Source organism: Phoxinus phoxinus, assembly GCF_949152265.1.
Source record: "Phoxinus phoxinus genome assembly, chromosome: 7".
NCBI lineage: Eukaryota > Metazoa > Chordata > Actinopteri > Cypriniformes > Leuciscidae > Phoxinus > Phoxinus phoxinus.
The window spans coordinates 34,031,097-34,055,211 of record NC_136882.1 but is presented as its reverse complement, the minus strand read 5'-3'; the positions used below and the strand labels follow the sequence as shown (position 1 = coordinate 34,055,211).

Sequence of the window (24,115 nt, the reverse complement as noted above, 5' to 3'; positions counted from 1 at the left end):
CATGACTGGGAAAATCTGGTTTGATTCCCGGGAAGAGAGAGAATGACAGAGCTGTTTATGAGCAGTATGGTTGTGTTCACTGTACGCTATGATGCTGGGAGTGGGTGAATCTTGACTCTTGGGTCAGCAAGTGTGTGAATGTAATACTAATGAGACTGTCAAGCCTAATCAAGCAATGTTGTTGTTCGCATACTTGCTTCTACTGACAGTTTTGGTTAATGGTAATGAATTTGGTTAATGAAGTCTTGTAGGTTTTGGGCTCAGCTGTGTTTGGATTGTGTCATTTCATGGTGAAACTATCCAAACATGATTCGTCGTATTTTGCATTTCACCACCAACTCTAGTATTGTGCACAATATGCAAATTGTATGTTACTTTAACATTTTAAATTTGACGTTAACTAAAAATTCCAACTTGTTTTTCAGCAAAAATAATTAATAATGGGTAATTTATGAAACATCAAAGTTAACTAAGAATTCAAACTTATTTTTCAGCCACAATAATTAATAATAAATCATCTATCAAACTTTATATTCAAAACACTCATACAATTCATAAAACCAAGTTCCAGCACAAACAATAGTTATTCATAAGTGTCAGTAGTTCATGTTATACAGAGAGTAACATTAATTTTACATTAATATTCCAGCTTATTTTTCTGCCATAATGATTAAATAATTAATCTTTTAGCAAACCTTATTCAAAACAAAAATACAATTATATACTTTGACTGTTTATTCAGTATGCTTAATTTTACTTAAATCTTGTTATCCTATTTTTTTTGTTCTGGTCACTGCTAAAACATAATAACCTTTAGTCTGATGTTAAATGCATTGGTGCAATCTAATCAGGTGCTGTGACCTATAACAGAAGCAAATTTGTTGAAAGTCGGAGTCACTGAATGGATGATCCCGGGATTTAAACCAGTCTAGTTCCATCACCTCCCTGCAAAGCTCATTCAAGCCTCTTTGGATCTATTCCTATAGACCAATCGTGCTCATCCATTCATCCCATCCTAGGTAGACAGTGTTGTTTTGGGATGCGTTGAAACGGCCCTACTGCTCAACATCCAGGTCACAGTTGTTCCTTGGAAACTTCTAGGTTAAACAGTTAAAAAGCAAAATTATTTATTAAGGCTGTTTAATATAAACAAATGTATTAGCGATTTATTTGCAATACGTCCCAGTGCGCTGGAGATTTTCAGTCTAAAACGCATCCGATAACAGCAGCTCCATTCGATAACTATCACTGCAGCGGGGAAGTGAGAATTCCTTGAGAATCCTGGCTTTGTTCACACTAGAAAGAGAGCATGCTGTTCTTGTCAGTCATGTACTTTACAAACGTAAAAGTACCTACTCTCTTGGCATGTGCTCATTATGGATGCAAGCTAATGTGCTTCCATTTTTTGTCTTTCAGGCAGAAGTACAAAAGCACATATCAAAGGTAAGTCCAAAGTTGGTCTCTATTTGTGTCGCAGCAATTCATTGGAGGAACATTTCATGCATGACAAGTAATGCAGGCTGGATGAATCGAACCGCAATCTTATCACTCCAGCTGGGTCACTAATGGTTTCGTTGCCACCTCCATAGTGTGGGGGTTGCGTAATGGGTAAAGATCTGGTATGCTAACATGAAGGTTGCAGTTGAAATCAAGATTAAATGGGCTGATCAAGGAGAAAGAGAGATATTGACATTACAACCCAGCGCTTTCACCTGTGCCAATGAACATGGTGCTTCAAGGAGACCATCCCTGTAATTAGGCTTTGCAAAATGGCATTGCATCTCGATCCAGACAAAACATCAACCTGGGACAAGTGTTCTTCCATTTCCATGTGTGACAGCCCTCACGATACAAACTGCCCTCGCTGTCTGATGCTGTCTTATGATGTACGGATTACAGAAGTGGGGCAGCTCTGGAATGGAACGCTGAAGAGATTATCGCAACACGTTCATGGCAGCTCTGTATTGATATTCCTAAAACATTCTGGTTCGGGTGTGTTCTAAAGCCCTGACACCAAGTATTGAACTTGTGCTATTGATTCAGCCTGAACCGTTTAACATACAGACTAATCCAAACTAACTGTTTTGTGGACAATTTTAGCCTTGGATGTGCTTTTGCACTATTCAAACTTTCATGGAGCATTGATAGAACACTTAGCATTCATAATGTAACCAACAGCGACGACGTCATCATAGTAGCCCTATTTGGAATTATGATTGGTCTTCTTTCTTACATCTATTTAAATAATGATTTGTGATTGGTTGCAGTTCACTGTCACAAAGGAAATGTTTCAATACCTAATGAGCTGCATACTGATTACATAGTGTACTGCCTACATAGGCAGCATCCAAAACCTGAGCTTGAGACTTGACTCACAAATGATTTCAAATAGAGTTTGATGTTGCTAAGCTAACAGCACAATTCTCTAACATGTACAAAAATGTGTTTATTTCGGGTAAAATAGTAAATTCAATTGTCCATTCACAGCATTTATTGTCAATGCTGCCTCACTTGGTTTTGGAAAGGAGCATGTTCAAAGATTTCCGTCTAGCGCATGTATTTTGGCAATGTTTTGAATAAACAACGCAGCAGCGCTGCATGATCAACTGGATATGCTAAGAAAAACATTAAAACTCAAAAACCACATCATCGACGCATCTCGTGCGCCACTGATGACGCACACCTAAAATTCAAATGCACCATTTTTGCATTTGAATTTTTAATTTAAATTTGAAAAATATTCGATTTTGTTCTATATAAATATAAATATGTATTATATTATTTAAAATATGATTTTTTACCAAAGCTAAATCCCTTCCCTCAAACTTTAACAATATTCATTTGTAAGCAATGCTAATTCCTTTAGTAAATGCACATTAATACACAATATTATTAATTCATGATTATTTAGCTACTATTCACTTAATATGGTACTATTCACTCAAGGACCATATTAAGTGAATAGTAGCTAAATAATCATGAATTAATAATATTTGCCAAAGTGTTCAAAGTACTACAGATGTAGCGCATAAATAAAACATGTGTCAATGCATTTTCTCTCTCACACACATACATACACAAAGCATTACTGACTGTGAAGGGCCCTGATGCCTTCACTGGCCCTCCTCTATGTGGAAACCTCTGTCAAGCTCTTGTGTGCAGGCCAATCAGAGCAGTCTAGTTCGGGTGAAGTGGCCCTCACACACACCCACATTACTGCCTCTGATGCTAAACACTCGCCTGCCCTCAGTAAAAGCCCCACATTTATGTAATGCACGCTGAGAGGTGCTACTCAACAATGGCCTTCCTTCAAAGCACAGCCCTCCACTAGCAGTTAGGCAGACCACAGCGTGTGTACTTCAGAGAATCTGTGGAGAGGACAACGACATTTCTGCATCAGTATTCACCTCAGGAAACAAGAGTCGATTGGTAATTCATGTGTCAAAATCAGTCATGTCCTGAAGGTGTGAGAGGTTTACGTGGAAAACAGTGGTTACTGTAATTGGGTGAATCTCACAAAACCTGTCAGGTACAAGTTCAGGTGACATTTCACCCCAAAATCAATAGAAAAAAGAAAAAGAAATTATAATTAACTTGAAGACAACAAAGCATTCTTTTGGACCATTGTGACTTTTTGACATTATTGCCATGAAATGTCCTCCTAAATTCTCACTTAAAATTAAAAAAGTAAGCAATGTGTTGTTGAATAAAATATGATATAGTATTGTTTATGTCATTGTGGAATTGATGCTGGTTAAAATATATTTGACCAATCTAAATATATGTATTGCATTACAGTAATTTGTAATAATGAGAATCAGCTTTGAGAATGACAACTAAAAAAAAGTAACTAAAAAAAGTAAAAACAAAACAATCAAAAAAAGTTTCTCCCTTAATCTCAATAAAAAATATTGTGTAACAAAAAAAAAGGAAAATAAAGTGTAAAAACTCAAAAGTAAAATGTTCAGATGTATTGCAGTCAATGCAGTATGCCCGTCACAACGGAAAATATCTTAATGGTCTCTAATTCTCTAAATTCTCAAAACATTCGTAAATTATTTTCATTTTAAAATGACATGACTTGAACATGTTTTCATAAGATCCAATCAATGAGATCCCATTGGTTGTTTAGTGTGAAAGGTATATTCAACCACGATTATTCCTATGGCGTGAACTTAAATATAATGTGAACTGACAGCGTATGACACCACATAATGCAGGAGATAATCAATCAAACTAATTATATAAGCAGTGCTTTAAGCACTTAGTGTTCAGCAAGCGGTTATGAATAATGTATGGTGGTCTCATTGATTAAATGACTCTAAACAATAATGAATTCAATTCTGCTGTTAAAGCAAAGGATCTTTTTACAAATATTTTGGAAGTCAGAAGATGTGAGAAATGTATCCACTAGAGGCCCCCATTAAACTGTCCCAAAACAAAGTTAATTGAAAACATTCATATACATAATGTGGTTCTTTACTTACAGAAGCGTATATATTCTATAAAAAAAAAAACATCAAGACACCAACCTTATTTGTTTAATATCGGACACCACACTCTTAAAAATAAAGGTTCTTTATTGGTGGAATCTATAATTCCACGAAGAACCTTAAACATCCATATAATCATTCCATTGCAAAAGAATCAGGCACTGAAGATATGTATGTTGTGACTGAAATGTTTGCTGTTCCCCTAAGTAAAGTTTTATTTTTTATTTTTTTTTATCTCACATTTGCTTTTTTAAATTTATTTTTGTATCTTCTTAATGTGCAGGCCTTTCTGTAACTTTTTACCTTTCCACTGCACAAAAAAATATTTATAGTTATTTTTTTTTTCTTTAGATTATTACAATGTTCTTCACAGTGAGAAAAAAATAACTGTTTTCTGAAAGGCTCTTTGAGGAACCCAAAATATTTTTATTTTATTTTTTATGGCATTGCTGCAAAAACTCCCTTTGGAATCTTTATGCTTTAATGACTATGGCAAAGTTGCCATTCTTTTAAAGTGGCATTGAGTTATTTACTCGTAAATTCAAATGCACAGACTAGGTTTCAGCAGCTAAACCACTTCAGAGACACCAAAAGCTTTCTTGCACTGACCTTTACATTAGAGCAACACAGTCCATAAGGGTGTTGAGTGAATATAAAAGTGTAAAGAGCTGTGCACAGGTTGTTCATGTAAGAGGCGGCATTGTGCTGGCGCTCTTTCTCTGAAAACACAATAGAAAAGAATAGAGCATAATATAACGAGTGTCGAGTAGCCAATTAAACAATTTCCTGCTGTGTTGTGTCATTAGCTGTTGAAGTTTATTAAAGACAGTATAAAACAACAGGCTTGTGGGACAATACTTTTTCTGTCATTCTCTGAGACATAAAATATGAGAAATGTAATGCATTAGTTACAAACCTAATGTCAATAAATTACATTTATTGTTTTGTTGAATAAGTGCTACAGGCCATATATATATAAAAAAAAATATTTTTGTTCCGGCACTTGTTTAAAGCCATAAAAGAGGGATCAGACACCGACATCTAATGAATGCAAGTTGTGTTATTTCATTTAACAAATACTACTATAACCATATATAATAATAAACGTAAGTCTATAGGCATAATAAAGGAAAACAAATATAAAAGCCACAATCAAAACTTTCAGCTACATGAGAAACAAATGAGAAAGAAGTCAGTAAGATACATCCTGGTCACGAGCCACTCGTGGGAGAAACTATCCCACAGGGAGTGAGTGTCTACTCCAAATACAACTCAGAGCACTTATATACTCAGCTGATTATATACTTATATATAATCAGCTAATTATCAATTAACATGGGGGAGAGAATAAGAAACTCCCACGCTCTGCCCCAACAGGTAAGGGGAAAATCTCATATATATATAAGGGATGGGCAACTTTATTAAGTAAAGTTGACTTTTTATGTAAACAAAAAAAAAAAAGAGGAAAAAAACATGTCTGTTAGTTCTGAGGTCATCTATTTGACAAAATGAACATTTAGGAACAGATTTACTAAACAGGGAAAATTAGCGTGAGAGCGCAAATCCAAAAAAAAAACGCAGATGCGACACAGCCGGATCATTTCCATAATGACCAACGCAATCTACTAAGACCAGCGCAAATTAGCGTCTGGTTTAACATGCTTTTTTTTGGGCGTTAAATAATCGCGCAAACACCAGTAAATTGATGAGCGCAAACCTTAGTAAATCACCTTGCGTGATTCATTTAAATACTCTCCTCCCATAAATGTTGCGTCTGGAAAGGGAAACTCCTACAAATGCATATGCAATAAGGTCAGCCGCAACGCCTTTTCAGCGCTAATTTTTCACTGCATAGTTTTTTAACGCCAAAAGTAAGTTTTGCGCTGATGCAAGCTGTTAGTAAATCTGGCCCTAAGCATTTATGTGCATGTAAAATGTAGAGTCTTTCTCATTAGTGAAAAACAAAAAAACAAAAAAAAAAACACTTGGACAACTTTTTTTCCAATCAAATGCTCTCTAGAATAAAAAGGCCCCTCCCTCAATACGGTCTGCTTGTGATTCGCAATAGCAAGTAGAAAATGATTATGGCTAAGTCTATTAGTTATTTTAAAACAGAATGAGCCTATAAGCGCAACTTTCAGTGTTTTGAGCATTATACTGTGTGTACTTTGAAACCCGATGCTAATGTGAGAAAGAAAATGTGACATCTGCACAGTAGACATTCCAGATATTTCTGCATTGTGTCGTGTGGGCTTCCTGTCAACAGGTTCCTGTCTCAGGCCTCGTACCACCTCTCCAGCATTTGCTAAAACATTCTGGTGATGTCTCCTGGCAACTGAGTGTTTCCTTTTCTCTGGATCTGTATTCATTTCAAGCTGTCCAGAAATTGGCAGATGTTAACAAACAGACCGGCATCCTGCGAGCGAAAAAAGGCTTTGGGTTGTTTTGTTGTGTTGCTTTAGCTTGTTTTGGGAACATGTAGCTTATTAATCTACTGTTGTTTCGGAGTTGTCTGAGAGAGGCGACCGTGCGCATGCCAGAAGTGAGCGTATGTTTCTGCTTTGTGTCAGAAATAAGCCACACACACTCTTGCATGCGGTGAGAATGAATGCTAGTTTATTTTATCCACTTCCTCTGTATGTCTATGTTTACTTGAAAGCCATTTACTTTTGTCACTTGTGTGTTTCCTAAAGCAACAAAACTATGTTTGGGTTAGTGCACTTTTATTTAAAATTATAGTTCACTCAAAAATGAAGTTTCTGTCATAATTTACTCACCGTTAAGTTTTTCCAAAATGAACGGTGGTGGTCACAGCTGTCCTTGTTCACAATCCACTGTCATTGTGGGGAAAAGAGCAGTTTGGACATTTTGCTAAACTTCTCCCTTTGTGTTCCATGCAAAAAAAAAAAAAAAAATTCACAATATCAAGTCTAACAAAGAGTCAAGTCTTTGTTTACACTGACAGCAACTTGCAGCAAAGTGACAGAAAGTTATTTTCAATGGGATTTATCTCTTCACACATATCATATAATGTTATATAATATAATATAGAACATATTGATATATACTATCACTTGTAAAAGTTTCGGGTTAGAAAGTCTTTATTTTGTTTTTCTAAAATGTTTCTAAATTTGATTGAATTGTTCCAAATTGACAGTAAGGAAAAAAAATTCAAATAGATAAATGCTGTTCTTTAGAAATTTCTATTCATAAAAGAATCCTTAACAAATATATCAATATTTCCACAAAAATATTAAACAGCACAACTGTTTTCAGCATTGGAAATAATAATAAATGTTTATTGAGCAGCAAATCAGCATATTAGAATGATTTCTGAAGGATCATGTGACACTGAAGACTGGAGTAATGATGCTGAAAATCATTCAGCGTTGCATCACACAAATAAATTACATTAAAATTAATATTACAATAGAAAACAGTTATTTGAAGTTGAAATAATATTTCATAAATAGTTGTTTTTACTGTATTTTGGATCAAATAAAAGCAGCCTTGGTGAGAGACTTTTTTCAGAAACATAAAATAATCATAATTAATCATAAGTAACATAATCTTACTGACCCCAAACCTTTTATTCTGCATACATAATGTACATTTTGAGCTGCAAGACAACTGAATGACATCTTATTTTTATCTTATTTGTGATCCGATTTTTCAAAAGCGTTAAAATGATTTTAGGGTATATCCCGCAGCATGAGCACCTTCACTACCGACAGCACACACACCTCCAGAGCTGAAACTGCTGTCAGTGTGTACAGGGCTTCAGCTGGCTGCTCAACTATTAGTTTAGTGGACTGGAATACCAGAGCTTGGCACCATATGTGCACCCTGTACGACGGTTATCTGCATCCATATTTAGAAGCCATCCAGTCATCTGAGAAATTTTCTTAGAGCAGTTTAGACCATGATTTGTCCTTGCTTGATTAATCTCTCCCTCTCTTCTTCTTTTTTTTTTTTTTTTACCTCTTCTTACTTTGTTTTATATTAAACTGTCTAAAATAAGGCCGCCAGACTTAAATTTGCTTGAAAATGAAAGCGTAGCAATGCAATTGACCGTTGGCAAAGACCCGCCCACCTTAGTTACTGTCGCTATGCCCGACAAGCTACGCCGCTCTCACGCCACACCATGTTCTCACGCAGTGAATAATACATCGTGGAGCAGAGAGGAGACTGACAACGCGCTGACAGACAGGACAGACCAGGTTACTTTTGATATTAAACAAAGTCTCACCTTTCAAATTTGGTCATTTTTAAAAAGAAATTTAAACAATAAATACCGTTTTGTGTCTCTTTAATGTGTCTGACAGATCGCTGTAGAGCCTCAGTTAAAGCTGCTCATGAACCGATCATCTCTTCCTTCTAGTTCATTTATAGCATCAAATAAACATGAATGAACATAAGAAGGAATGTTGTTTTAACCGCGGAAAGGCGTCAGTATACTCCGTTTATCAAGTTCAAATTCTCCCATGTTAATCTACTAACTCTCCTGACTGCTTTGTCCGACAAAATGGCGGATGGCGAAGTTTGATTGGTCAGATCACCTGTCAATCAAGCTCCCTGCGAAGGGTCAATTACTATTTTCTTGCATTCAATCAATAAATGCTCGAGGCCTCTAATGGTTTCGGCAAACAACCAAATCCTTGCTTTCTTAAAGAGGCTTTGGAGCCATTTTTGTGCCATTGTAGAAGAATATAGGAAGAACATTTGCAAAACAATATCATCAATACTATATCACTTCATGTTGAGAGCACCAATCAAAAATTGAAAATCAACAATCGCCTGCCTTGCAATCATTTTATAACTCATGTAAAGCTACAAAGCACAAAAAGCTGGCTGTGAGTGATAAAAGAAACAGAAGTGAATAGAAAACAAAAACAAATTTATTCTTGATATGAGCACTATCCGCTCCACGCTCACATATGATGGTTGCTATAGCAACATGAATCACAGCGTGAGGCTATAAGGTTAAATTAGAATTGCTTTATCGGTTTTAGATCAGAACAAAACTGCTATGGTTGGCTCTGGAAACAAACAAACAAAGTCATTAGCAACTGAATGCGACGAATTGTGAATTCTCGTTATTTCCGTGACATCATCTCGAATTGTTAGAGCTAAATGTAAGTGCTTTTTTTGACATGTCTGTGAAGAATAAAAGAACACCAGGCTTGATGGTACTGCAGTAATTTCAATGTCACTAACCCAACCTGATCGGCCCAGGAGAGAGAGAGAGAGAGAGAGAGAGAGAGAGAGAGAGAGAGAGAGAGAGAGAGAGATGAGAGAGAGAGAGAGAGATGAGAGAGAGAGAGAGAGAGAGAGAGATGAGAAAGAAAAGAGAGTGTGAATGTACCCAACCCAAAGGAAAATGGTATTGCTCAAAGGTGTCCTGTTTACATCTCATGATACTTAAAGGATTAGTTCACTTTCAAATAAAAATTTCCTGATAATTTACTCACCCACATGCCATCCAAGATGTCCATGTTCCTTCTTTCTTCAGTCGAATAGAAATGAAGGTTTTTGAGGAAAACATTCCAGGATTGTTCCAAATAGTGGACTTCAATGGCAACCAATGGTTTGAAGGTTCAAATGTCAGTGTGACGAGCAGGACGAGGTCGAGGGACGTGAGAGAGCGGCGCGAGACCGGTGCCGTGATTATGATGAACGACACGTGTGAGGCGCACCGGTCTCGTATCTCTCACGGAGGAGCGGAAGCATAAAGGAGGAGCGACGACTGTGAAGATCGAGAGAGGCCCGACCTGGATTTTATGTTGTGTTTTGTTTCTGTTTTGTGTGGCCAGCTGTCGTCTGCGAGGGGCTGCTGGCTGATACTGTCATTTTGTATTTGTTTTATTTTATTATTAAAGTCTTTAAATGTTCGCCGGTTCCTGCATCCTTCTTCCCATGACAACGAACTGTACTACACTGGTGCCGAAACCCGGGACGAAGGAGGAACACGCTGTCGGAGAGCTCTCGCTGCTGAGGGGGATCGCGGTGCTGAGGAGGTCGGGCAGCACGAGGGAGCGATGGCCGCCGATTGCTGCCCGAGGTGATGGTGCTGGAGCGATGGAAGATCAGGTGGGACGGAGAGATCGCTGCCGTGCTCCTGGGTCGAGGAGGGGTGGCTGCCGTCCGAGAGGGAGCGGAGGAGTCGCTCCCGTTCACCGTGGGCCGGAGCCTGTTGCCATCGGCCATGATGGGGGTGGAGCAGGGAACGGGAGACTCGCTACCGGCTGCCCTCGACCGGATGAGCCATCGCCGTCTGCCAGGAGGCGGAGAAGCATCGAGGCGTCCCTCAACGGATGTCCAGTACCATCGCATGGCACCGCGAGTCTCAGCTGGTTGAGGACCGAGCAGCAGTGTGTCTGGGAACTGGACCAGATTAAAAAAATAAATGTTCCTCTCTTGTCTCTGTCGCTCCTCGTGCTTCCGTCTCCTTTTCTCTCGCCTTGTCTGTCCGTACCCCCGGGTACTGCAGCTGCTGTGTCCGGTCGAGCCACCGTGTCCGGTCATGTCTCAGGAGAACCCCCCGGCCTGCGAGGGGCGATGTGGGTATGTGGCGAGCAGGACGATGTCGAGGGACGTGAGAGAGCGGCGCGTGACTGGTGGCGTGATTATGATAAGGCGCACCGGTCTCGTATCTCTCACGGATGAGTGGAAGCATCGAGGAGGAGCGACGACTGTGAAGATCGAGAGATTTTATGTTGTCTTTTGTTTCTGTTTTGTGTGACCAGCAGTCGTCCGCGAGGGGCTACTGGCTGATGCTGTCATTTTGTATTTGTTTTATTTAATGATTAAAGTCTTTAAATGTTCGCCGGTTCCCGCCTCCTTCTTCCCATGACAACAAACTTTGCTACAGTCAGTCTCAATGCAGATTCAAAGGCTCGACACGATCCCAGTCAAGAAATAAGGGTCTTATCTAGCGAAACGATCGGCCATTTTCTAAAAATAAATAAAAATGATATACTTTTTAACCACAAATGCCTGTCTCTTCTCTGAGATTACGTTGGAAACATCATGTCTTTGTTTCATTAAAAATAAAAAAGACAAAAGAAGTGCCGCTTTTTAATTAATTTTCTATTAAGATTGAAAAAAATTGTGCTTAAATAATGTTATGTTTTTTAAAATTCAATAATCAACAGCTACATTTATTTAATTGTGATCTTTTTGATAAAAGAATATTTTACCTCAATCAAATGTTCAGTCAAAAGCCCATTAAAGATAAAAACCCATTAGCACAGAAAAACACAACCTGAAAAGCCTTCACATCGTCCTTATGTTGTATTTAGTGTCACTTTGAATTGCAGACATTATTTTTATGTGTGTGCAGATTTTTTAATAAGAAGTTCCATGCTTACTTTAAATGTCAGATCAATTCTCATAATATCATCATAAGGAATTTCATCAAAAGGGCTGTTACCACTAGCAACATACTCTTTAGTCTCATAATGGCACGAGCGATGTAAAAGGGTCCTGAGTGATGTTTTCCTCAGCCTCCTGCGGGGAATGACTCATGCTTCCCAAGGGCTTTCAGTCGGAGCTCAGTCTTAACAGAATGTGCCACATACAAACTAATTTTCGGCACGTTAGCCTGCGTGTGCTAATTAAATAAGTCTTGTGTTCCACTCCAATTAAAACTCCCACTTTGTGTTCCACTGCCCCACTAGAACAATTCTGTCATTTACAGTATTTGCACAGCAAAACCATTTCCATTCAGGTCACTTACAGAAATCATGGCGGGGCCATATGGCTCTGGAGAGCGAAGACCATTGAGATTTGTTGCAATGATTGATCTCACGTACCGTTTTTTTCTTTCTGTAGCCACAGGAAAATGTTTCACACTTTATAGCAGTTTTGTGTGGGAGGTCACAAGCTTCTGTGATTATGACACATACTGAATGAAGTAGTGCAGAGAGAATTCTCCCAATAAATCACAAATGAGATTGCCTTAACGTCTCAATTGTTTCTCCTAGACAGCATGGCAATCATTTGGAGAGTCTCTTGCTTTTTCTCCTGGAAAACAAAGTCCATAGCAATCCCATTGTTCTCCTGTAGAGTTTCAGAAGAGATCTCAGAAATGTCTCAAACTGTTCTCACATTTGCAAAGATGCTTTGTGCAATCAAAAGACAAGAGATCTTAATATGAACTCAGACATTTCTCATTACATTTCTCAGATATACAGTAATGTGTAAAGTAGCCTAATTAATTACTGTACTTAAGTATCTTTTTGGCTACTTTGTAGTTTTACTTAGTGTCAAAGATATTAGCAACTTTTACTCCCTACTTTAGCATGGCACCTAACTTTTTCTGCAGCAGTTTATTTCTGCTACAAAATAAGTGATATCGCCATCTACAGGGGTATTGATGGAACTACATATTGTGCGTTTTGCCCTTACCCACCCAAACTTGTCAACTCTACTGAATGTGAGGTCATTAGCAGGTAGTTGTGAATCTCAGGTGTATCATATATGATTTAAGGACGTGACTGCAGCTGGTGATGAGGCCAAAACCAGCATGTCCAGGGCAAGTAGGCTTTGAATATTTTATTTAACATTATTTTATTAATCCATTATATCGTCACCTTCCTAAAATCAGTAATTTTTTCAGGTTTCTCATAAAACTTGTTTTTCTTTTTATTGGGAAGCTTTGTTAATCAGGCCAATGAGAGACTATTAATTACAATAATTATTCCTTTTTATTATACTAATGTGTCAATAAAAATGTCTACAAATGTATAATATCGATTAGGGATCAGGCAGAAACGATGTTATGTGACGTTTTGACGTCTCAAAGCCTCATTTACTGAAATCACGTGACTGGCAGTTTGACACGCACTCCGAATCACTGGTACGAACGAAGCAAAGATTCACACAGTGTTTCATGCTGTGTTTCATAAGCACCCATCTGTTTGTAGACATTTAAGAGGCTGTTGTGTCAACCTTGATTTATGGAAAAGTTCAGTTTTATTTTGATTTTAGAAGATAAACATGCGTTTGCTCTCCTAACAAATCAACTGTTTCTTGTTTTTCACTGGGATGTTTCACTTTGAGCCTACATTCAGTACGGGTAAAATGCTTAAGTACTGTTAAAATCAGATACTGAAGGACTTTTACTCAAGTCGTATTGGAATTGGTGACTTGTGTCTTTTAATGTAGTCATTTTCTCTATAAGGTATCTGTACTTTTACTCAAGTATGGTTTTCAAACGGCTCAGATTTGCAAAGATGCTTTGAATAATAAAAAGTCAGAGATCTCAATTAAACTAAAGCATTTTTTCATATTTTTTTAAAAACAAATCATCTGAGATATACCATCCATATTAATTTTCTATTATCAAAATGTGCTCAGATTTGTAAAGATGCAATCAAAAGTCAGAGATCTCAATATGAACTCAAACCTTTTCACCAAATATTGTAGATAAAGTATAAACATTATAGGGGTAAATAAGGTACAAAGATGTCCTTTAAGGGTTATGCTTCTTTGTGTGAAATAAATGTAATGTTAGGAGAAAAAGAGTTAACAACACGTCAATGCACCAAAACTGAGAGCTCTCGTACTACGTCTGTCTCTGAAAGTGAGATTATTGACACCTATTTAAGCTGTTTTAAGATGCAGCAGCAACATATTCAATAAAAAGTGCATTTGTATTGTGGAACAAATGTTGTTAATCATGAGGTGATGGAGGCACTTCAGGACTGGAATGTGGAGAAAGCAGCAGCAGTGTGTTGCCATAGAGACCAAAAGCGCAACTTGTGGTGCAATGCATTTGTTGAGTGTTCTACCTTGAGTTAATCTAGATACAAAGGGTTGAAAGCATTCTCCAAGACTTACAAGACATAAACAACACCGTACAAGACCGAAATATAAATTTGAAGATTTAAAGGACTGTAGGTTTCCTACTATGACGTGGAGTTATATTGAATTGATTGATTGTAAACATAAAATACTAAATTAAATTAATAATTAAATCAACACTAATGTTGTGTTCGAAATCGCCCCCTATACCATCACTCACTATTCCATACATTGCTCCACTTATATAGTCCACTTGAAGGAGTGAATGAAAATAAATGAGTAAATTCAGACACTGAGTGTGCCGGAAGGGTTGCCGCTTTTGCATAGTTTGTGCTTGCTGTTTAATAGTCATTTGAAACATAGCAAACTGGCAGCTCCATTAGCAATACAAATATTTATCTCAGACTCTGCCATGGAAACTAGCATGTATAAACCTTAATTAAACTATTTAATAATCAATTAAAAAGGAATTTATACCTGTATGATATTACGCTGTAGCCACATTGGACCAGCGGTTTGGAAAATGAATGGATGGATGATTCAGCTGCGAAAGTCAGCTTCTGGTCAGACATAATTAAAAGGAATTCATTTGACTCTCACAGTGCATTATGGGTTTTCTCTAGCCATTTAGTGTACATTGGTTGTACACTCATTATTGCAGTGCATTGTGGGATTGAATGAGAGCACTCGATAGCGTCCACTGTTTTCGGACACCACTACAAATGGCTGTCCCCTTAAATAGTGTTTTATTTAAGGTTATAGGGGACGATTTTAAGGCACAGCCTAAGGCCTTGTGTCCCCCAAAGCGTTTTTTTTTTTCTAGCGTATTTATCCAATTGTTTTCAATAGGAGCGTGAAGAGGTGCAGAGAGTTGAAGGGCCCGTTCACACAGAACGTGTTTTTCCATTCCAGTGCGCTAGTTTTCCATTGTAAACACCCGCTAGATGGTCGTGTATGCACGTATGTGCCAATGTCTCGCACATGAGAGACGTGTTTTTAAGTTAAAAGAATTTCAACTTGTACACGCATGCACCGCTCATCAATGTCAGTACCAAAACAGCGGACCAATCAGAAGACCCTGGAGGCAGGGCAAGCATTGTCAGCTTCCGTTTACAGCAAGTTGTCATGGCTTCTGTTTTATTTGACAGCAACAAGAGCGGTTGAAAAACATTCAACAGTATTTCTACAGCTCTGACGCTACTAGCTTTAGCTCTTGAACAAGCCAATGGTATTCCCCATATTTATGTCTGCGTCGGAGGATGGAGTGAACCTAAACAGATGTTTGTCCTGTCATTCTCTGAGCAGTAACACCGTTTTTATCTGTGTCTTGATAAAAATATGTATCTTAATACTCCAGATAATACCTGATGATGATTAATACCGCAATGAAACGCTCCAGCAGCAGCCACTCTAGTGTTACACAGACGATCTTGAGGCAGAAGAGGGCCTTGGAGCACAATCTTCAGGCAGCCACTTGTGACCAGCTGAGCCTCAAGAACGATCTCAACATAGCCTGAACCATGGCACGTATGGTTATTGATCATGCTGAGGTAGTTCATGGTAGTATGGAACTGCCCTGGGAGGACTAGGTGGTGCTTGTACTTCTCCCAGAACTTCAAGACAGGTGGCAGAGCCTTCATGCAGACGCCCAGATCGAAGGTGTTGATGGTGTATTTCTGACAAAAGTCAGCTGTAGCCTCCTCAGACTGTCCTAATATCTTGTAGTCCTCAAAAGTCCTGTTTGCTAAAATTTGTCAAAGGAGCCAAACACCATGTCTCTATGATGTTCTGATGCAGAGATATAGGTTTTGCTAAACGGTTGCTAGGGTACTGTTTGGATGCTACAAGTGGCTTCAAATGAAGTTTGGGGAGTGGCTTCATAGCTGCCAATGATGATACTCCACAGGCTGCTTGTCAGTATGAATGATATAAACCAACTGCAATCCCTCTATGACATATATTCGATTTTAAAGATATCCCTGTTTGTGTGTGGGTTACTAGGATGCTCAACAATGGTTGCTAGGGCATGGCTAGGAAGTGTTGAAGGGAATTCATGATTAGCTGTTTACTCCCCCGAGTCAAATGAGCCCACCCTCATTTTTCTATGACACTTCTATCCAAAGATATCCCTTTAACCTTTTTCAGTGGAAGTCAATGGAACTTGTTGCTAGGGTGCTTTAAATTGTTGCTAGGGCGTGACTTGATAGCTTCATGGTGATCCTGAGAGACCACCCCTGTCTCTATGACACTGTGATCTAGAGTTATGTTCAATACAAAATTCCTATTCAAGTTACATAGTAGGATGAACATGTATATGCGCAATCCCTGTTTCATGGGCCCTCCCTTCACCATAGTATGTCTATGGGGCAATTTTGGCCACCTCTTGCCCCCCAGCGGTACAACTTACACCCCATTGTGAGGTATGTTATTACAGAGCCTGCCAGCCTCTTCAAATGTGGTAACCCATATGTTTCTACAAAATCCTCTCTCAGAGCTATGACTCGCCAAAATCCGTTCCAATGTTAAGTCTATGGGATTTTTTGGCTAATTGTTCGCCCGTTGGACAAACATTGTATGCCCGATCGCTTATAAAAGATATATCATATACCTCTCCTCAATAATCTGCATGATTTGGCACCTCATTCATGGGTCTATGACACACAGGACTAATGCAGGAAACTATTGCAAAAACAAAATAGCAAAAGTTACATAATTTTGAGCCTAACATGTATTTGCCTGTTCTTCACTTATAAAGAGTGGTTGTACCATGTCAATGACCTTTCCATTTGATTCCTGGTGTCAGAATTATATAAATAAGTGGGTTAATTTGTCTTTGTATGTTGTGTGGTTCAGGAGATATGAAAATCTGCATTTTTTGCCCTATAGACCTTCTGCGCCAGAGAAACAAGGGCGCAGCCATCTTTAGAGTATTGTCTTTGAACTTCCGTTTTGCGGTCGCTCTGTGTATTTCAATGGGAGCGCTGTCCAGGAGTAACTAGCTTTTAAAGTGGATTTACTTAATGTAAAGTTAACAAAAGTTATCATTAGGATTGTAATGTTAAAAGCAGATGTCTTAACAAATGTCAGTAGACCGGGAAGATTTTAAAATGAGCCGTTCATTCATAAATAGGCAAGATCACTGTAAGAATACAGACCGGAAGACAAAAGACAACGAGTGCAGCGCTGAAAAGGGGCGGAGCTACATAAGGTCTATAGCGCTGACATCACTTCAAGATGGCCGCCAAACAAGCCCCATGGGACATTAGTTGACCTCTGCAACATCAAAAATTCTCAACTAGACGCCATTAGAGTCCCAAAAATCGAGGTTACAAAAAAATGCCAAATGGATACATGGGAACTTATTTCTCCTGCTAGACTAAACACTGCTTAAGACATGTTTTAATTGATTGACTATAAGTGTATTTGGTCTTAAAACAAGTGAAAAACTCAACATGTGACACTAGATTTATTATGGCACTCTCAAGTCTAAGATGCAGTATGGTGGACTTTTGACCTTGTGTCAACTCAATACCAGGGTAATGTGCCTTCTTTGGGGTGGTACCCAAGGAGAACAGACACGGCAGTCTGTCCATTTGTGCTTTTATCGTCGCCTCTAAGGAAGTCCAATGATAATCCTTTAAGTCCGTATTGTCCTTTTGAATATCTGCTGTATCCTGGATTGTGAAGTCTGTTGCTATAGATACTATGGCTGGAGGCTTTTATTGGGTGTGAGACTTATCCTCCATCTTTGATCCCTTCAGTAGCTACTTTCTGCTTTATTATACCATGTGGATATGTTCAGTCATGTCTGTATGACATTTTATATTTGGCTGAAGTAGTGTTTTCCACATTGTGGTGATTTCATCTGCACGTTTCCATTTTGGCTATTGTGGAATAGGATAAGGCTTCTATACCGCAATCTCAAATGTTTTTGGCTGCATATGGTATCCTGTACTGTTTCAAAAACTTGCATGCAGTAAGTATACAAGACTTGGTTGAAGGAATAAGGAAGCAGTGTTTTCATAAGCTATTTGCAAATTAACTATGAACTACAGCAGATGCTTCTTAAAGATATAGCTTTTTGTCCATTAAAAGTTTAAAAAATAAAGTATTATGTTGGTGGTATTAAGTCATGTTGTACCAAAGAGATGTACAATACCTTGAGAGCATTCCCATTCATCTCAATTTCCAATCGCTTTACTGTCGAACTTCACTTAAATGACATGACAACGTTCGTTGATTCATCATGACAACATTCGTTGATTGGCTGATTGTAGTTACAATGTCTACCAGCAGAGGCTAAGGTAAAAGCAACATGCAAGGTAGCCATTTTGTTGTTAAATTACAAGAAAACCAGGAAATGATATCACACTGTGGCAAGGTCAGTCATTTTTTTAAATATCAACTTATTGGATATTTTGATCTATTTATGACACTGCAATGTTAGTTTAGGTTCTCATATGTCAAATGACTTCAAGAAAAAAATATATAGATTTTACCTTGAAAAATATGACACTTTTTTTTTAGTAGAAAACGAGATAAATGCGTGAGGCCATTACAAATACAAAAAGTGCATTTCTAAAAACTTGGCGAATACATTTAAAAGTAGATTTGCTGTCTCATTTTCATCATGTCCGATATGCCTGAGCTGACTGCCTAAGCCGTCTGCTGTATTCTGTCTTTCTCGTGGTAGATGAGTAAACCGTTTGGAATTTAGAAATTTTGTTTGTATTTTATTTGATGGGCCATTTAGAAGAAATTTAAACATTACTCAGGCTCTGATGTCAGTTTTATTCCCATATTACTGTTTCTTTGAAAATTTTACACACAGTTTATGCTCCATCTGTATCCGATCAAAGAGCCTGGATGATTTCTGGATTAAAAGAACTGGGATCTGTTTATGTGTGAGTAATGCTGACTTTATGTGGAATTTCCTACATTAAAGTGCACATTTACATTAATCTACCACTTTTAGCCCAGTGCTACATGTTTTTATTATGTAGGCTGACAATATATTTGTATTTATTTATTTAATTTTAATTATGATAATATGACAGGATATAATAGACTCATTAAGACCTGTGCATGCATTATAAGTTATAGTATAATGTTATATTAAGTTCTATTAACAGTTATAGTTACATTTATATAATTTTTATAATTACTTATGTCATGCATTTCATTCAATGCACATGCTCATGATCCATTATACACTGATTTATAATAAGTATTAATTAGTCAGTCGTATGGTTCCATGAATGTATTCATAAAGATGTAACCTGAATTGCTATAATGTAATTATATTATACTATTACTTTCTAGTAACTACTAGTAATTCAGATTAATTTATGTAAAATAAGTGAATATATTGTTATAAATAGCAGTGTTGTTTTCTTATATATAAATACTTATTGTGAGTGATAATACAGAAATAATTAATAAAAACAGTGGAATTTAAAAAATAGATTTTTAATGTTATATACTAGCAAAACACTGCAACAACATTTTTCCAAACCGCAATAAGCAATGCCATGGCTGAGGATTTTAACAAATTCAACATTACCATCCATGACCTCTAATGGACCTCTAATTTTATATTTTTTATATTATAAATCGGTGTATAATGGATTATGAGCATGCACATTGAAAACGTAAATGCACGACTTATAAGTAATTAAAAAAAGACAATTAATGTAACTGTTCTTATAATGCAGTATAGGTCTTAATCAGTCTTTAAAATACATTTATAGAATAGTATTACTTAGAAATTATATGGGGCTATAATTTATTATAAGCATGGTCTTCAAGTGTTACCCAGTTTTCAAACAACTTTTTATTAGTGTGAAAATAACTTTTTGTGCAATGGAAAGATTCTGTGAATGTTGAAGGTTCTTCACGGAACGCAATGCCAATAAAGAACCTTTATTTTCAAGAGTATAATAAGCACTGCTGTAGCTTTCATAAAGTTGTGCCTTAAGTTGCATTTTCAAATAACCTTTATCTAATACTTCATATTTTGAACAGTTGATAGAGAATGAACAGATATAATTTTTTTCTCTTTTTGATCTGTGTCCATGCCGTTAGTCTCTGAGATTGACATCCTCTTTCTTGAATATCATGATGGTCAAGGCATCGTTTCTCCGCCCTGCTCCAGCTACGAAGAGCCAAGTTCCTTTCGATTAAAGCACGAGAGCCTCCCCTGAAGAGGTCATATCTTTCTTCTCCTCTTATCATTTTATGTTCTCCCTGAGGTCCACTTATAACGTTAGCAAAGTTTTTACAGTGCCAAAAACAGTCAGTATTTAGTTTTCCATGACAATTTTCCACTCTCTCCCTGACCCTGACTGTGTCCTAACCAGTCCGTGATGCAACAAGCTTCAAATCAGTTTGTCTTTCCACACGAAGATAACATTTCCCAATACAAATCACGGTTGTTGAGATGTAAACGTGTATGTTTTATGTGTTCAGAATGTATTCATCTGACACCAGAAAGTTGTAGAAGCTCACAATAAGCCGTTTTGTCATCTTAAGAAGGTGTTTTGAGGTTAAAAGTAACAGTATATTTGCAAAAGATTAAGGAAAGTCAGATTCCACGTGACTCAACCGCTTTAAACGCACACCTCGCTCTGAATCGCATAACTTTGTCCACACATCACACTAAACACAAGCCAGATTGTGATATAATTACCGTTTTCTGACATGGGTCCAGCCCCTTTTTTGACCAGACCCTGTCCGCCAATGTTAATTTGCGTGCTCGACAGCTTTTCTGGAAGGGAGAGTGGCTGAGAGGAGGCAGGCGTCGAGGAAGCGTTTTCGCATGAGGGACAGAGAGATAAAAGCCACCGTGAAGAGTTCAACTCTGGCGCAGGGTGCCTGGCTCTCTCCAAGTTTACCGTTTGGTGTTGTCTGTGATGTGGCCTCCATGGCCTTTTGCACTGGCCCGTCAGTGAGAAAGAAAGAAGAGAGGGAGGCTGGATTGGGCAGAGTGCACACAGCGATGTGAGGAGCAGCTGGGGACAGTCTGACTGAAGCCTCACACACTCCCTTGACTCGTGCTCGCTCTTAAATGGATGAGTATGTGACCATCAAAAGAAAGCTTCTCCATAGACCCATCTTCAGGTAAGGGATTCATCTGTGGCTTCCTGGTCGCTCCAGTTAAATTTGTATCTTTTGCGATCGAGTTTGTCTGGAAACTTTGTTTTTGAAGTTGCTAAGTTTGTGTTTTGTTCTTGTAACTTTGAAGAAAGTTGGCATCTGTGGTGCTTTAGCATATCTTGCTTTTTCTAAAGAGCGATGAGATAAAATGGAGAACAAATTGAGAACTCTGCTTCTTCTTAGATGTTTCATCTGTGAAATGTCTCTTCTTGAGTTTTAAAATAGATCTTGTCACTATACCAATCAAAAATAAGATATCTCAGTATGGACCATACAAGTCTAATTTATTTGAGCTATCCATGTGAATTTTATAGCATTATACTCTTGCTGTACAACAACAATTTTCCCATTTAGCTTTATTTCTCTTAAAAGAAGTGCAGGAGAAACATCTGAGACTAAGGCGAAACATAAATTAAACTAACAGTTCTTTTGAGCAAACCTGTGGGCAAATAGTGCATCTAAAGTGGGACTTTGATTCTCAGGGGCACTTTCAACCTTATCTGCTTTTGCTCTGTAATCAGCCACAGTGTGTTTCAAAGGAATGGAAGCAAAATACCCTTCGCTAAATGCCCCCGTCTAATGTGGTTACACAGTCATTAGAGGCAGAACATTAAGCGGTGGTTCATTGCGTTCCTCTGTTATTTCAAGCAGGTTGCTAATCGGTTTTTTGCATGTAAAATGCAAGCAGATGTGCAACAGGTTCTTTTGCATACTTTTGTCAGGCACATCACTTTAGCGGTCTCAAAGCAGGTTTACATTTTTTGCGTTCTTGAGGATTAGGAGATACTCTCTTTGTTCCAAACCTGGCAAGCTACCTGTGTATATAGTACTCAGGGTACTAACTGATATGCGACCTCATAAGTGACTGATTTGGAACTCTCGACATAGACAGCAAATAGTCATTCAAATAGAAGTTCTCACGTGAACCTCATTTGACCCTTCGCAGGGAGTTTGATTGACAGGTGATCTGACCAATCATACTTCGCCATCCGCCATTTTGTCCGACAAAGCAGTCAGGAGAGTTAGTAGATTAACATGGGAGGATTTGAACTTGATAAACGGAGTGTACTGACTGACGCCTTTCCACGGTTAAAACAACATTCCATCTTATGTGCATTCATGTTTATTTAATGCTATAAATTAGCTAGAAGGAAGAGATGATCGGTTCACGAGCAGCTTTAACTGAGGCTCTACAGCGATCTGTCAGACACATTAAAGAGCCACAAAACGGTATTTATTGTTTACATTCTTTAAAAAAATGACCAAATTTGAAAGGTGAGACTTTGTTTAATATCAAAAGTAACCGAAAAGTAACCTGGTCTGTCCTGTCTGTCAGCGCGTTGTCAGTGTCCTCTCTGCTCCGCGAAGTGTTTTTCACTGCGTGAGAACATGGTGTGTGTGTGAGAGCGGCGTAGCTTGTCGGACATAGCGACAGTAACTAAAGGGGGGTGGGTCTTTGCGAACGGTCAATTGATTTCAGCAGTGGTGGACAGTAACAAAGTGTTTTTATCAGAGTATTTTTATTTTGGGAAACATAACTTTTACTTAACATAACTTTTACTCCACTACATGCTGCTCCTCGTTATTTCGTACTGAAGAAATCATCACGTGATAGCAGTGTCCGATTCGTGAACAAGCTGTATCTTTTCAGTTAACCTGTTAAATTGGTTTGCAAAACACACTTAATAATTCATTTGTGAAGTGGATTGCATTTGAATGTATCTGTTCTCGAGTCAACAACTCACTGAATCGAATGATCTGGTCAGAGCGAGTCTTCGGTTACTCAAAATGTGCCAAGATCGGTAGATCCTCGGAGCTTGAGTGTGCAAGTTAATAATGTTGAATTTTAGGATTTATTATTGTAAATGAAAATCATATTTAGGCTATGACTGTCAGTTGTTTGTGAACTAATTCTGGCTACTTGACGATTCATAGGAATCATAATGATGCCGGATTGAGCTGTAATCTATTAAACTCCATCACACTGGATTTTAGTTCAGTTTGGTGCCAACATGTTGCTAAGCTAATGATTTGGTACTCTAATATGCATAAAAATACATAGTTGTGTGCAATACTTTGAAATATTATATAGATCATTTTTGTCATTGACTAAATTACATATAGGCTATGTTTAAACTTAACGTTTTCTCCACTTTGTCCACTATCTTGAATGGATTTATTACTGAGCTTGATCCTGTGCATTAGACTGCCTTCATTTGATGATCCCTTTAGAATTTGACTGAAAGTTGATAAAACTTTTTGTGTCAGAAGTGTCCCAATATGCCTATTATGATGCCTATTTATTAATTAATTATTTGTTGTGTGTTTTTGTCATTTTTATTTAGCTTTAAATTTAAATTTTAGTCTAAGTTTTTTATCTGATGTTACTATTTTATTTTATTTCAACCATTTCAATTACTGAAAATTATCTTTTAATACTTTTTGTTAATGATAAAAACATATGTATGCTTTGGAACAGATCAGTACTGATTTTGCACGAGGGACTTTCTGAGTTCTTGGCTTTTCAAATATCCTGGGATGTGTGTGTGTGTGTGTGTGTGTGTGTGTGTGTGTGTGTGCTTTTGTTTATATTACATTGTGGGAACCAAATGTCCCCACAAGGATAGTAAAACCTGAAATCACCTCCATTGTGGGGACCA

At 37.8% G+C, this 24,115-nt stretch overlaps 1 protein-coding gene across 8 annotated transcripts in view; it reads left to right on the top strand.

The window, feature by feature from the left end:
- The window catches only part of pde1a (phosphodiesterase 1A, calmodulin-dependent), a 100,594-nt gene that overhangs the window by 39,062 nt on the left and 37,417 nt on the right, over positions 1-24,115 (top strand). For 3 of the 8 annotated variants that reach the window (XM_079618653.1, XM_079618656.1, XM_079618655.1), the window contains one exon: positions 1,417-1,443. The exons of 2 other annotated variants lie outside the window; for them this stretch is intronic. In XM_079618653.1, coding sequence (XP_079474779.1) covers positions 1,417-1,443 — 27 coding nt within the window. Of the gene's footprint in view, positions 1-1,416; positions 1,444-12,926; positions 13,354-21,028; positions 21,420-24,115 lie in introns of those variants that run through there. 3 more of the 8 variants (XM_079618658.1, XM_079618660.1, XM_079618657.1) reach the window with 3 other exon arrangements.